The sequence below is a fragment of the Carex rostrata genome, chromosome 15, assembly GCF_964058835.1.
Source record: "Carex rostrata chromosome 15, lpCarRost1.2, whole genome shotgun sequence".
In the NCBI taxonomy this organism is placed as follows: domain Eukaryota; kingdom Viridiplantae; phylum Streptophyta; class Magnoliopsida; order Poales; family Cyperaceae; genus Carex; species Carex rostrata.
In genome coordinates, this window is record NC_135932.1 from 2,580,246 (window position 1) to 2,594,737 (window position 14,492).

The following is a 14,492-nucleotide window of genomic DNA, read 5'->3' on the forward strand; positions in this document are numbered from 1 at the left end:
CTTGAAAACTGAATTGTAAAACTGAATTGTATATTTTTTAAAACTTTTTTTATTATTCTTTAACATAGGTAGAAAAATTATTAAATCTGAAAATTCTGAACCATTCAAAAACAGTGATTTTTTTTTATCTATATTATTAAATAGTAAAAAAAATTCTAAAAAATATAAAATTCGATCTGCAAGTACATATTCATATGAAAATTATGTTGAACGATTTGAATCGATCGTTAAAATTTTTAAAACAAGAATATTGATATGTATTACATATCAATCCGTGCTATACATAGTAGCATAGACTCAGAAGTTACTCATTAATTGAATTTGCTCAGAAAGAGATAAAAACAAAGACCGAACTGCCATCGAAATTATAACATGTTCTCATATTAGATATATATATATTTTTTTTTAATGTCCGTAAGCATGAAGATTTGTATAAACTGAAAAAAGTCTGTACATGCACTGCACTTATCTCTTATCCCTTCCCTACTTTAATTTGCTCATATTTGACTGTGACTTAAAGTTATGATAGAATAAATTGCTTATTCTAAGTTAAGATGATCTAAGATATATTTGTTTAGTTGCGACGTAAAGCTAAGTAATGGCTTAAATTATTCTGATTTGGTTATAGCTAGTTAGTTAAGTAATTGTTTAAAATAATTGTTGAATTGTATATTGTTGTTATGTTTGTATTGTTTAAAAAATATTTTGTTGTATTGAGATGACAATTTGATAAATACGGTGTATTTTTATGGCCAATAATTTGTTCCACTTTTTTGTGTTACCTGTTTGATAACAATTAGCAAGCTTTTACAACTTCAGGTTTTTTAGAATTAAAAAAGTAAAATTATATAAATTACAACACAACATCCTAGAAGTGGAAAATATAAATCAAGCAACATCGTATATCATAATACGGATAACTTTAATTTTTCTTGATATTATTTCAAATAATACCTCCTACAGTAATGTCAGTAGCATTAGGCAACACCAAATAATAATAATAATAATAATAATAAATTATGATGATGCTAATAATGGAATAAGTTAACTCATCTCTTTAGGTGGATTGACTTATAACGGTATAAATAATTAATTTATTATTTTCTGTTAATTCATAACAAATAATTCATATTTGACAGCATAAATACATAATGAAATACTTATTTCATAACTTATGTCACAAGCAAACATGAGATATGAGTACTTAGTTTTAAAATATACTTTAAAATAAGTTTTCAACTAGAACAAAATGTGTGCTAATAACTTTATTTAAACAAAACTGTTGGCTTTTGGAGTCCTTAACTTGCTCGTTTGATCAGATTTACAAAACATACATAATTGTATTTTACAGTTTTTCTTCTTGAGATATTGTGCAGGTTCATGACAACTAAAGATTCAATAATTACACATCAAGGATGAATTAATAAACTGCAATATAACATCGACGATGTAGTCATGAAGCACAAGATATTGGATAGCAAAAGCATTAACTCAAGATTAAGGACAATCAATCTGTAAAATTGGTAAAATAAGCTTGAGATTGACCTAAGTAAGGCCTACCATTGCAACATTCCAGAAACCGTTGCAACAGAATAAATAAATTCGCAGAAATGACTACGCTGGATTAAATCGATATTAACCGGCTCAAGCTGGAAGATGAGACAGAGACTTTCGTTATGGGGACCGTTATAACGGTCCTCTACCGTTGCAATCCAAACCAGTTCAAATTACTCCATCGTTGTAACGGTCCCTGTACCATTGCAACGATCAGCACCAAATATTTCCTTTTTATCAGATCTCTATAAATAGAAGCTATACCAAGGTTTGGATTGACACTCTAGCCGCCCCCAACTTCAATATTTCGTATTTACATATCTAGAGAAAGTCGTTGTTGCTTGTGCACTTAAACTTCAATACTCACAATCAATCTCAAGCTTATTCAATCAATTTAACAACTCATAGAGTGATCCTGCGTGATCAAATCAATTACTACTTCGAACCTTGTACTCACCCAGCAATCCTTGAGTCCTTGCAAACCAGATTGTCCTCCTTTGAGTCTTTAGTGCTCGTGTTCATACCGTGTGACTTTCCAGAATATTGTAAGGGCTCACCAGTTTCACTTTGTAATCTTTTCTCATTCGGTAAAGAAAGGCGCGCCATCTCAAAGGTCGTGGGCCCTGGAGACGTAGGTGTTAGTGCCTAATTTCGTAAACAACTCTCGCGTCAAGTGTTTCTAAATTCTACTATTTATTTTACATTTTAGTTTAGGACAAAGTTATTATAAGTTATTCTAATTTTACGACACACTCGAACTTTATAACTTAGATTAAAAAATTTAAAAATGCCTTATTCACCCCCTCTAAGTTTGATCCGAGTTGTTCACATGTTAGTATATAAACTAATTTTTTTAGATAAAAATTAAAATTATGCTTTTAAATTTTAATTATATATAAGATTTTTTTCATAGATCCAAATCTGTGTCTTGACTCTTGAGAGCGAAGCGTTGCCTTTAGCCACGAATACACAAAAATCTTTTATTTTTTCATACCAGTTTAGGCTTAAATCTCATTGATTAGCTTGGTTTTCCTTTCAAATAGAAGAAACATCTTTATATTTTTTTGAGGAAAAAATGTGAGTCGAGCCCACATTTGATTTCATTGATAATGACTTTGCTACAAGAGTTTTTCAAGCATGTAAAAACACAAGAAAGCGCTAAAACAGCTGAGCATAGGAAAATTAACAAAGGAAAACTAGAAGAAACATCTTTATAAAACACAGAGATATGATTGAATAAGTTAATTTTGACATCCAAAGCACATCAAGCGCACACAGCCGGCCGTTATCAACTGTAATTTATCTTTTATTATTTACATGGAAATGGAAATCAAATCACACTCGTTCATGTTATTCTAAATAATTGACAAATTTTTCATGCCATTTGAGGACTACGTAATTCTTGTTGTATGCTTTTGGTAAAATTTTGTCTAGTCTGAAATTAAGGTTTTTTTTTTTCAAGAAATAAATAACAATTTAGTTCCTTTTTTATTTTAAATAATGGATAGTCTTTCCATTGGGTCATAATCTGATGGTGACGTATAAGACGACAGTCCCATTTGTCCTTTTTTTTTTTCGTTTTTATTTTTTAATTTGTTAGACTACTGGCCAGCAGCCCAGCACAAAAAAAAAAAGTGTTTCCATTTTTGTTATTTTACTTTTTCTCCAGCATCCTTTTGTCAAATACTCGAATATTTATTTAGTAGTTGATCACAGGCTGGCCATTAATTATGAACTTTCTCTCTTGCTCTTTTTTTTTTTTGAGGGTTCAAATGCCTCCATGTTTTTGTGCCTCCATCATGCCTCCATCTCTCTCCATCATTTTCAAAGTTCAAACAGTCGATCCGAACCGCTCAACCTAACCTCCATACTAAAATATGTTTGGAGACCAAATTTTATATCTAAAAACAGTATTTTTGTACCTATCTAAAAAAATAGTAAAAAAATTCCTAAAAATATAAAATTTGGTCTCCAAATATATTTTAGTATGGAGGTTAGGTTGAGCGGTTCGGATCGACTGTTTGAACTTTGAAAATGATGAAGAGAGATGGAGGCATGATGGAGGCACAAAAACATGGAGGCATTTGAACCCTCCCTTTTTTTTATTTTGACAATGTCAAAGTAAGGCCGGAATTAACTCTGGTTGATTTCATTACCTTAAAGTAATAAATATTTAATGCAAAAGATGTGATGTAAATATCACGATCATGAAATCCTTAAAAAAAAAAATATCCTTGTAGTCGCCATGCTTGTTTGTGTGTAGTTAAAGAAAAAAAATGCATGGATTGAAGATGACACTGATATAAATTATATAATGAGAAAAGGTAACGTTCCTGGGCTACAGTTCTCCGAAAATCTCCGTGTATAAAAGTCTTTCTTTTTTAGCTTAGTTCTGATGCGCTTTCAACTGCCACAACTGCCATAATTTCAAGTACAATATGTATGTTTACCGGATAATATGTGTATGTTTATAGAATAATATGTGTATGTTCACAGGATACTATGTGTATGTTCACAGAAGATGGTCCCCAACAGCTGTCACGCATTTTTAACAGCTTTCATACGTTTTTATGTTGACAGGATTTGTTGAATTAGTTTACAGGATTTAGTATTGATGTTTACAGAATTAGTTGAAAATATTCGGAAATTTTTGAGGGACTGCAGTTGGGGGACTGTTAGCTGCTTCCTTATATAATAGTTGGTAAACAGAATATATATCCTTTCAGGAACCTGAGGTACAATAATTAAATCTAGATTGTTATTTAACTGTGGCACAAATCTCAAAACGAATCTCCTATATATATCAACAATTGACCCGGCTGAAACTAAATTCAGACCGTTATTTTCCTGCAATTGACTCAGGTACCTGAAGGGATACAGACTCTGATATAAACGGTGATGCAATCAAATCGGATATTATCCATTAATTATATCCAGATCTGTTTCCATGTATAAGCTCCTATGGATAATCATATATTAGTGAATGGTGATATAATTATTAATTTCAAAGTAATTAAATACATATTCGGATATAAATAACTATTCACAATCGGATTTTTTTTGTATTCGAATATTCATTCCAGAGACTCATATATTATCTCAAATTTGAGATTTGAAAGCTAATATAAAATATCATTACTAATGCAAGTGATAATCTTTAGTTCAAGCTGATCAATTATTTTGTAGTTGCAATTGTATTCCCTGTTTGCTATAGTCCGTATCCACCCAGGTACCTGGGGTGCAATTTAAAAGAACGAACGGTCCAGATTAATTACATTCAGATCAAAGTCAATTCGGTAGCTGTTGTGACTGTAGAGGGCTGCTTTAAGATTTGTTCCAAGCTAAAAGAACGGCTCTGATTTTCAGCTTGGGGTGGTGCGGATTCCGTTTGCTATGCTTCGTTTAATAAAACATGTTTGAAGGGATTCAAATCTGGTCCTTTTCTTGAGAAAAGGAGCACCCTTTTATTCCTCCATCCGAGCCGTTTAAAATTGATCGGACGGCTTCAATTATTTTTTCTTTTATATCAATATAATTTATTAAAACAAATCAGATGTAATTAAAGCCGTACGATCGATTTTGAACTGTTCAGATGAGAAATAGGAGGGTGCTCCTTTTCTTAAGGAAAGGAGCATATTTGAATCCTGTTTGAAGGTATCTTCTGGTGGCCTACGGGCATGAAGTAATCAAAAAAAAAAAAAAAAAAGGTATCTTCTGGAAAAGTTACATGTACGGTGGGTTCCCCGGAATGATACATTTTTAACCAATTATACGCATAAATTAAAACAATTTAAAATATGAGAAATTCACTGTTAAAGAAAGTAAATAAATTCTTCAATATTTTTTCTCTATAAGAGAATTTCATATTTTTCATACTTCTTTAATTTTTTTTTTGGGCCATCAAATGTGTTATGGTTTCACAGTGGAAATTCCGATGCTTTCATTTGTATCAAGTCTATATTTGATCTCAACTGATCTGTTCTAGAGAAGATCATCGACAAAAATCCTTGCACTACTTGGAACAAGTCAGTTGAACGGGACCGAATCGTCTCTCCCTGGGGGCAAGAAATTCATGCCCCCAGAGTCACTGCGAGTGGACCCAAATTTAAAAACAGTAACAGTAATTAAACCCTTTAACAGTAATTGGTTCCACCCCGCAGTGACTCTGAAGACAGAAATTTCGTACACTCCAGAGAACAGAAGATTCGGTTCCCAGTTGAACCTATTACAGAAAAAGATTGATGCCACGTCAGCGCTGTATGTTATATGTCCATATACATTGAATTTTAAGAGATCGGTGTCGGTACAAAACTTTTCTTTTATTATTTAATAAACTTGTGATTATGATATGTCCATATACATTGAATTTTGTTAGTAAGGAATTAAATATTGATTCTGGCTTAATTAGAAATTATTCTACAATGTCGTCTTCTCTTGAAAACTAATAATTTTGAAGCTCCCGATTCGCCTTATCTGGATGCATGTTTTAGTTCCCCTCATGTTGAGGTAGTTACAACTGCTAGCACTACCACTAATTAGAACATGCATGTCTATATCAAATGTCAAAGAAATATTTCAATATGAAACAAAATAATGAGAGGATATCTCCCTAGAATATTCTCCTCCATAGCATTTCATTTTTTTTGTTCTAAATAATAAAGAATTAAATCTGAAGACAGGGATTTTAGATGTTGATGTGTAATTATTGTTAGGTTGAAATTAAAAAAATAATCATATAGATTACTATATATATGTCAATAAGTTGATAAAATAGAGTAATAATTGAATTCACAAATAATTTCCTTAAGTTGGAAATAATATGGTATGACATATATCATATATGTGGTTTGGTTTGAGTTGGAAAAAAAAAGTATTTGGATGAGAAATCAAGAATCATGAAAAATCACATGGTTTATGTAATAAGAGATCATAAGCCTTTCCCATGGATGAGGGGAATGTAATCATTATAAGAGATATGAGATTTTTTTTTTGCTACAGTATACTTTAATAATAGAGAGAGTTTAATATATATATTTTAATCACAAAAATAATGGATGAGCTGTAACGAGTTTATCTTTTTTGTTGAAAACTCGTAGGTAATTACATTGATAGAAAGCCATAATGATAGTTTATATGAAAATCATAGGCTCATGGATGAACAATATATTCAAATGATATTCAACAATATGCCTTCGTTTTTGGCACACTTTTCACAATTGTTTTTATTACATAATTAAAGCGGGGATAAACCATTGGCACTTATGTTCAAAGAAAGAGATCTCTTATTTGATATATATGCAAAAATTAACCTTTTTTTTATCTTCTCCGTAGCATTAATTAACTTGATAAGCTTAGGATCGATATGCTTCAAAGCGAATAATTGGACAATAAAGTTACCACCACTTTTTATCTTTGAAGGCTTCAATTTGGAGGGTGATAGCTCCAAACTAAAATGATCACCTTGGTGGATAAAAAACATTTTAATTAACTTTTAAAAAAAATTAATTAAACGATTAGCAGGCAATTTGCCAGCTATTTTTGAAAAAAAAAAAATATCATCACTCTCAAGTTATCTTACTCCCAAACAATAATAAAATGCAAACATTGGTTAAGATGAATCAAATCCATTACACGAATAAATAGGTCAAGGGCACAATTTGCAATGGATGCAATCTATTATTTCACCCACCCAATTAAAATTTGGGCTTTAATCTAGGCTTGAAAATGCACAGACTGATTAGCTAACAGGCTTGAATTAGTATGTTATTAATATATTTTAATTATTAAAATTTTATACCATCCCTCATTAATTAGACATGCGCTGCTATATCAGCTGAATTTATTATTCTTATATGAATATCAGTTAGACAGTGTAATCTTCATAATTATTTCTTCATTATCTGATCACATATAATTTAATTTAATTATTCTTGTAGTTTATTGTCAGACTATGATGTTATATTGTTTTTTTTTTTACTTTATGTATTAGGACTATTTTAGAACATTGTAATGGGTACCAACTGGCTGATATTGATGGAAAATTTATTGTTTGTATTAATGAAACAAGTGGAATTTCTCCAATTTATAAACAAATAAAAAAAACTATAAATATATTTCAACCTAGTGCACTGTTGACTCTTATGCCATTTAATTACAAAGCAATCAAATATACATCTCAATTTGTAATATATTTTTTTAATAAAATGTACGTTTCCTTGAATTGAGGCAAGAGACTGGAGCCGAAAATTAATGGAATTATAGCGACCTTAAACTAACAAAATATAATAATTACATGAAACACGTGTTTTATATTAATTCCTTGCGAATTGGGAAAAATCTTGATCATGACCCGAGTAGAAATATTCATGCATTTCATAATTTCTTGAAACACTGATATGCAAAGCTATATATACTCATTTAATTTGTGAAGACATATCATAATTATATGTTCTTCAGGATATATTGGCCTCCACGGTAGGTAAGTTCTTTTACATAAATTAAAAAAAAAATGAAAACAAAAAATCCTTTTCATGTCGATGATAAATGAAGCGAAGGGGCCGGGTAATTAATTAAAATGATTAAATCACTATAAACAAGAGGAAATCAAGCATATTAGTCAAGCATATATGATACATGGCAAGCTTACATTTACCAATATATAATATACTCAAGACACTTATTAATTAGGTAACAGGAGAGATACACACAAGATTAGACAAAGCAAAGATAGATAGAGAATTAGAGATCATCTCCAATACAACACAACACACAACACACGTAGCTAGTGTGTGTTGTAGGCATTTACTTGGTTCAGAGGAAACGACCGTGGTGCTTCTTCTCGCCACCTTCGTACTCTTCATATTGCTTGTGAGCCTCCTTCTTTTCATGATGCTCATGGAAGGCGTAACCGCCACTACCGACAGCCGCAGCGGCCGCAATCTCCTCCTCGATCTTGTGCCTGTGCGCGTGCTCTGGGTCCTTCTTTGCCTCATGCTTCTCATACTGTTAATTAATTGATTAATTAATTAATGATTTTCTTCTTTGTTTTGGTGAATGGTTACATCTTAATTATTAAGATCTCACATGATCCATTGTGATCATCACTACTAATTGAATTATGGACCTACTATCTCTTGATTTTTTTTTTTTTTGCAACTAAACACAATGATATTGACCATTAATTCATCTTCCATTTTGCGTTCTAGTACTGTTAATTAGTATATAATTTTTTTAAGAGGAGGGTTCAAATGCCTCTATTTTTTGTGTCTCCATCATGCCTTCATTTTTAAAAACTTTAATAACACAAAATTTAAATCTTAAAATTCAAAATAAAACCGTTGGATATGAACTACATCATTTTATATATGCACGTGTAAAAAAATTATGGCATATCAACTTTGTTTTGGTTGTCATCTTCAGTTTATAAAAATGTATATTAATGTGGATAATTTATAGACGTTGATTTTTTAACTTATTGATTCATATTAAAGCAAAATCAAAATGTGATAATTTTTTATGGGTACATAAAGAAAATAACATAGATCACATCTAACGGTTTTATTTTGACGTTTAAATTTTAAATTTTGAGTTATTTAAGATTTAAAAAATAGAGGCATGATGGAGGCACAATGAACCCTCCTTTTTTTTTAATTTGAATTGGAAGTATTTTCTTAATAGAAACTCGATTATGTAATCTTATATTTTTTTTTACCAAAAATTAGGCATGATTATGTTATCATGCATGTTTGTAAAAAGCTACAAGCAAAATTAATGGTGATGTATTATTGTTTAATGTATGTCAGAGTAAAATTTTGTATTTTTTGCATATGATTTAATAAAATCAAGAATATACCAGAGCGAAGGCGCCGGAAGCAAGGGTGCCCATTTCGCCGATGTGCTCCTTGTGCTTGCGTTGTTTCTCCTCCTTTTCGTATTTCTCATAATCATTTTCAACAGTCTCCACGGTCGTTTGTTCGTATCCGCTCCCGTACTCGTCAGAGTACTCGGTTTCTTCCTTCTTCTCCTTGTGGTGAAACAAGTGTGCCATTTTTGTATTTAATTTGGTTGAACTTGAGCTAGCTAGTGAGGATTTGTAGATCGAGTGTGTTGATTTTGAGATAGCAAGTTTGTGGGGGTATAAATAGGGGCATGAAAAGCCAAGACAAAAGTAACTGTGGACGGTTCTGATTTAATCTGATTTAAAGCATCTGGTTCTTTGATAATGACATGGCTTTATTTGTGGCTGTGGTGGTTAACACGCATTACTCTTAATTATTTCAAATATTAAATTCATTGGGCCCTCTCCATTCCCTACTTAAAATGGACATAATGCAATTTGTTTTTCTCCATTATAAACTGAAAATGAATATATACACACAATTGGCTTTACATGGGTACGTTTGGATGCACTAGAAAATAGCTAGAATAGCTATTGTTAAGAATAGTAGATTAAGAATAGCTAGAATAGCTACTATTTAAGAATAGCGCTAACTCAAAGCTATTCGGAATGTTGTTTGGATTGAACATTTAGAATAACGAGAACAGCGATTTAACATTTGAGATAGTACGTTTGCTATTCCAACTTTTTGTAGGAATAGCGAGAACAGCGCTATTCTCGCTGTTTTTGAATATGTTTGAATGGATCGGAACAATACTATTCTCGTTGTTCTCGCTATTCTCGCTACCTCCAAACATAAGGGCATCTACATTTATTTTGATTAAACTGGGTCAAAGATATTGTTTTCTATGGTTGGAATTAAATGATATATCCGGCCGGTAAGGTGATATGATATGTGAATGTCAAAAACGCCTTTTTGACAATGTTTATACACACGTATATTATAATAAATTTTCTTTTCATTTCATCTTTCGGTGTACAAATTAATCCGAATGTTCATAGTCAAATGTTTCGTCAAATGCCTCTTAGAAAAATAGCAATATGTGAGGGATCAATTTACATTATATATTAACTCAAACCAATTATTAAAGTAGTTTTTAACACGGGGCAATTAAATAATTAGTTTAATTAAAGTAACAAATATTATGTCAAATTAATATATGACATTATAAAAAATAAAAATAAAAACTATATATAACTCTTGAAGATAAGATAAAAATATGTATTTCATCCACACCGACCAAGATTGTATGGAAAGATAATTTTTAACTGTGAAATTTTGAAGAATCTAACTAATGAATTAGCTAATAAGTTATAATTTAATTTTTAAAAATCTTAGGTTTAAAGTCCCGACCGATATATATAATATGACGAGAGAAATGAACTTGTGAACTTTCTCAATTATATCAATTTTTTTTTTTGAAATATTGATTTTCACATTAATTATATTATATATATTGTTAATCTTTTGCAATTTAAAAGCCATAATTCCAAAGTCACGGGGTTTGCTTAGCCGAGGTGGGGCCCAGAGACCTAATGATCTTTGCAGGACCAATAATTAAAGTTCATTACATGATCAAAAATGTGAGCATGGACCTTTAAAAAAGAGTGTCGGTAGAGAACAAGATGAAGAGCATTATTTCACTTGTATACAAAATCTACTAAATCTGCATTAGAAAGTTACCCCAATAAATAGAAGTTTTGTATCAAATAATTTGACTGACAAAATTATGTAGATTAGGGTTAAAATGTACTATTGATTTTATGTTCCATGCTTCATATTTTTTTTATTTTTTCAGAGTTCAAACAGTTGATATGAATCGCTCAATATGATTTAATATTAAAATGTGCTTGAAGACCAAATTTTACATTTTTTTTGGAATTATTTTTCTATCTTTTTAGATGAGTACAAAATTACTGTTTTGGATGATTCAGAATGAGAACAATTATTTTATACCTATCTAACAAAAAAGGAAAAAAATTCCAAAAAAAAAATTGGTCTCCAAGCATATTTTAATATGAAGATTATGTTTAGTAGTTCGGATTGACTGTTTGAATTTTAAAAACAGAAAAAATGATGTGTAATATGATTAAAACACAACCAATAGTGCATTTTAACCCTACTCAAATATATATGTATAAACGTTATGCAAAGTAGAAGTTATTAGACTGTTTACAATCAATATTTAATCTAGTAACAAGAGACGATATTTTTATATGAAAGAACACAAATAAATAAAAAATTAGATACGTAAGTAACGTAACAGTTGAACGGATCTCTTCTCAAAAGAAAAGAAAAAATTCACAGAACTGTCAACTAGTTATTTCTATTGTTATTTGATATACTATGACATTTTTTTGTTAACAAATTACATAATATATTAATATATTATCATTTATATTTTTGGCGGATTAAAAAAAATCAGATAGTTAAATATGTGGAAATTTGACGGACTTCTAATAATTGAATAATCAGGAGTAAATCTTGTTCTAGACAAAATATTATTTACAAGCAACACTATCTAACACAATTTTTTTTTTTTTTTTTTTTTTGCACAATTAGCGTAGAAGTCCGTTATTTTGCTAAAACATCTCCTATTTGTCAACTATGACATTAAACAGGCTGCTATTGGTAAAACTTCACTTTTTTTTGTTTCATACTTGTCACATGATTCATCATATTAGTGCAACAATTTGCATGACCAAAAAACGACTTCCATGTTGATAAACTTCTCTCTCTATATCCAGAGAGAGAGATTGACTAATATTAAAATGTTTTTTTTATTTTTAAAGTCCAAACAGTTAATTTAAATAATTAGATGTGATCTATATATTAAAATGTGCTTGGAGACAAAATTTTACATTTTTGGAAATTTGTTTAATATTTATTAAGCTAATTTTAAAATTGTTGTTTTCAATGATCTAGAAATTTTTCAATTTGTATTAAAATTAGCTATTTTAAAACTAGCTTAGTAAATAGTAAAAAAATTTCAACAAAAATGTAAAATTTTGTCTCCAAGTACATTTTAATATATATTGAATGTTGAACGGCTTGGATTGATTGTTTGGACTTTAAAAATGTAAAAACCAAAGCGTTTGTTCCACGGTCGTTCTAATATTAGCCAATCTCTCTCTCTCTCTGTCTCTCTCTCTCTCTCTCTCTATCTCTATGTGTGTGTAATTTTCTTTTGAAATTGTTTTTTATAAGATTTTTTGTAAATATTGTTATTATCAACAATTACTTCATATGAGACTGAAAAATGAGAGTAACATAAAATTATTTTTAATATTGTGCTCAATATATAAAGATAAATAATTTTCTTATATAAGATATTAGAGTGAACTAATATGACTTAGAAAACTAGTAAAATGTTATCATATTGAAATTTTCAATTATATTTTCTATAAGAGGCATTATCCATTAGGTTGGGGGAATGTTGTTGCGGTAATTATGTAACTCACTCTGTACTTCTGTAGGACTTCAATTACTTTATGTACACTGTGCAATGATATTTCAAATAAATAAAAAATTCCACCAAAAATGTTCAACATAAGAGAATTTGAATGAGATAACGATATTATATTGCATTAAAAATATATTTTTTAACATGCAAATTGGTTGCTCCAAATATTAAAAACTAAAAACTTTTGCAATAGGTTTTATTAGCAACATCTAAATTTTTTTAGAGTAATCAAGTTAAGGACTAGATATTGTAATTAAATAATAAAAGTTTTTATGCCACAATTTATTTCTTGGATTTTGTTTTCGAAATAATAATATTTATTAAAAAAAGATAGTTTACAATAATAATTTTGTTAAATTTTGGACATCAAAAATAATTTTTTTATATGTAAAAAATAATACGATGAAACATAGTAAAAAAAAAAAAAAATCGGATTAATGTTGATGTCAGAACTACGAATTATAAAAAAAAAAAAAAAATCGACCTGGTTTATGGATCCTAATTTCCACGATGCAGGTCTCTCGTCACTCTCATATTAAAGACAAGTAGTTTATGGACCAGCTTATGGACCAGGACCAGTTTAGTGGTTGGATACTTGGATCCCCTGCGGTTTTGAGCTGCATCATATGTGGCTGTTTTTTTTTTTTTTACAACCCTCAAAAATCAGAATTAAATGAATACCACCCGAAAAATCGGAATTCAGATTCTGCCACGTTCGCACCGTGGATCTGCGGACGGATCGCCAACCCGTTCGCAGATCCACGGTGCGAACGGGTCACTCGAGCGGGTCATGGCGCGAGCGGGTCAAAGCGAGCATGTCAGTGCGCAGATCCACGGTGCGAACGGGTCACGCGAGTGGGTCAGGGCGCGAGCAGGTCAGTCCGCAGATCCATTCCGCGAACGGGTTGGCGATCTGTCCGCAGATCCACAGTGCGAACGTGGCGGAATCTGAAATCTGATTATTCGGGTGGTATTTATTTAATTCTGATTTTGGAGGGTGGTAGAAAAAAAAAACGGCATATGTGGTATCACATTCTTTGAAGTGGTCAGCTTATATGATCTGGACCATCGAATTACCAATTTGTATCATTTTCGTAGAGCAGATAGTTTCAAAATTCGTAATAAATAGTCCGAAAGTTATCTATTTCGGCGTGATATCGAAAAATATGGAATCATTCTATCTTTGCTTTATTAATAGCAACTGGGTCTATCGAACATAATAAAAGATTCTGCTTTTATTTCAAAAGAAAAATAAAAAAAAATATTGTCTTTTGTTACTAAATCAAATTCTGATTCTTATCAAAAAAATATTTTAATTTTATTTTCGGATTGTGTTAAACTTAAAAGAAACAAAGGATCCGAACCCCCACAATTGAAGATTTACACACGTCTATCAAGCATAATCAAAGATATATTTTGCTTTTATTTTAGAAGAAAAATAAAAAATATAGTATTTTGTCACTAAATCAAATACCAATATTTATGAAAAAATAAATATTTTGATTTCATTTTCGGATTGTGCTAAACTTAAAAAAAAAAAAAAAAAAAAACCCAAAGATCCGAACCCCACAATTGAG

At 30.4% G+C, this 14,492-nt stretch overlaps 1 protein-coding gene across 1 annotated transcript; it reads right to left on the bottom strand.

Annotated features, from left to right (window-relative positions):
• Positions 1 to 8,145: 8,145 nt before the first annotated feature.
• On the bottom strand, positions 8,146 to 9,670 carry LOC144566128 (uncharacterized). The gene is made up of 2 exons (XM_078316027.1): positions 9,407 to 9,670; positions 8,146 to 8,556 (listed from the first exon to the last, which is right to left on the bottom strand). The coding sequence occupies exons 1-2, from the start codon at positions 9,599 to 9,601 to the stop codon at positions 8,365 to 8,367; spliced, it is 387 nt and encodes a 128-aa protein (XP_078172153.1). The 5' UTR covers positions 9,602 to 9,670; the 3' UTR covers positions 8,146 to 8,364.
• Positions 9,671 to 14,492: the final 4,822 nt, after the last annotated feature.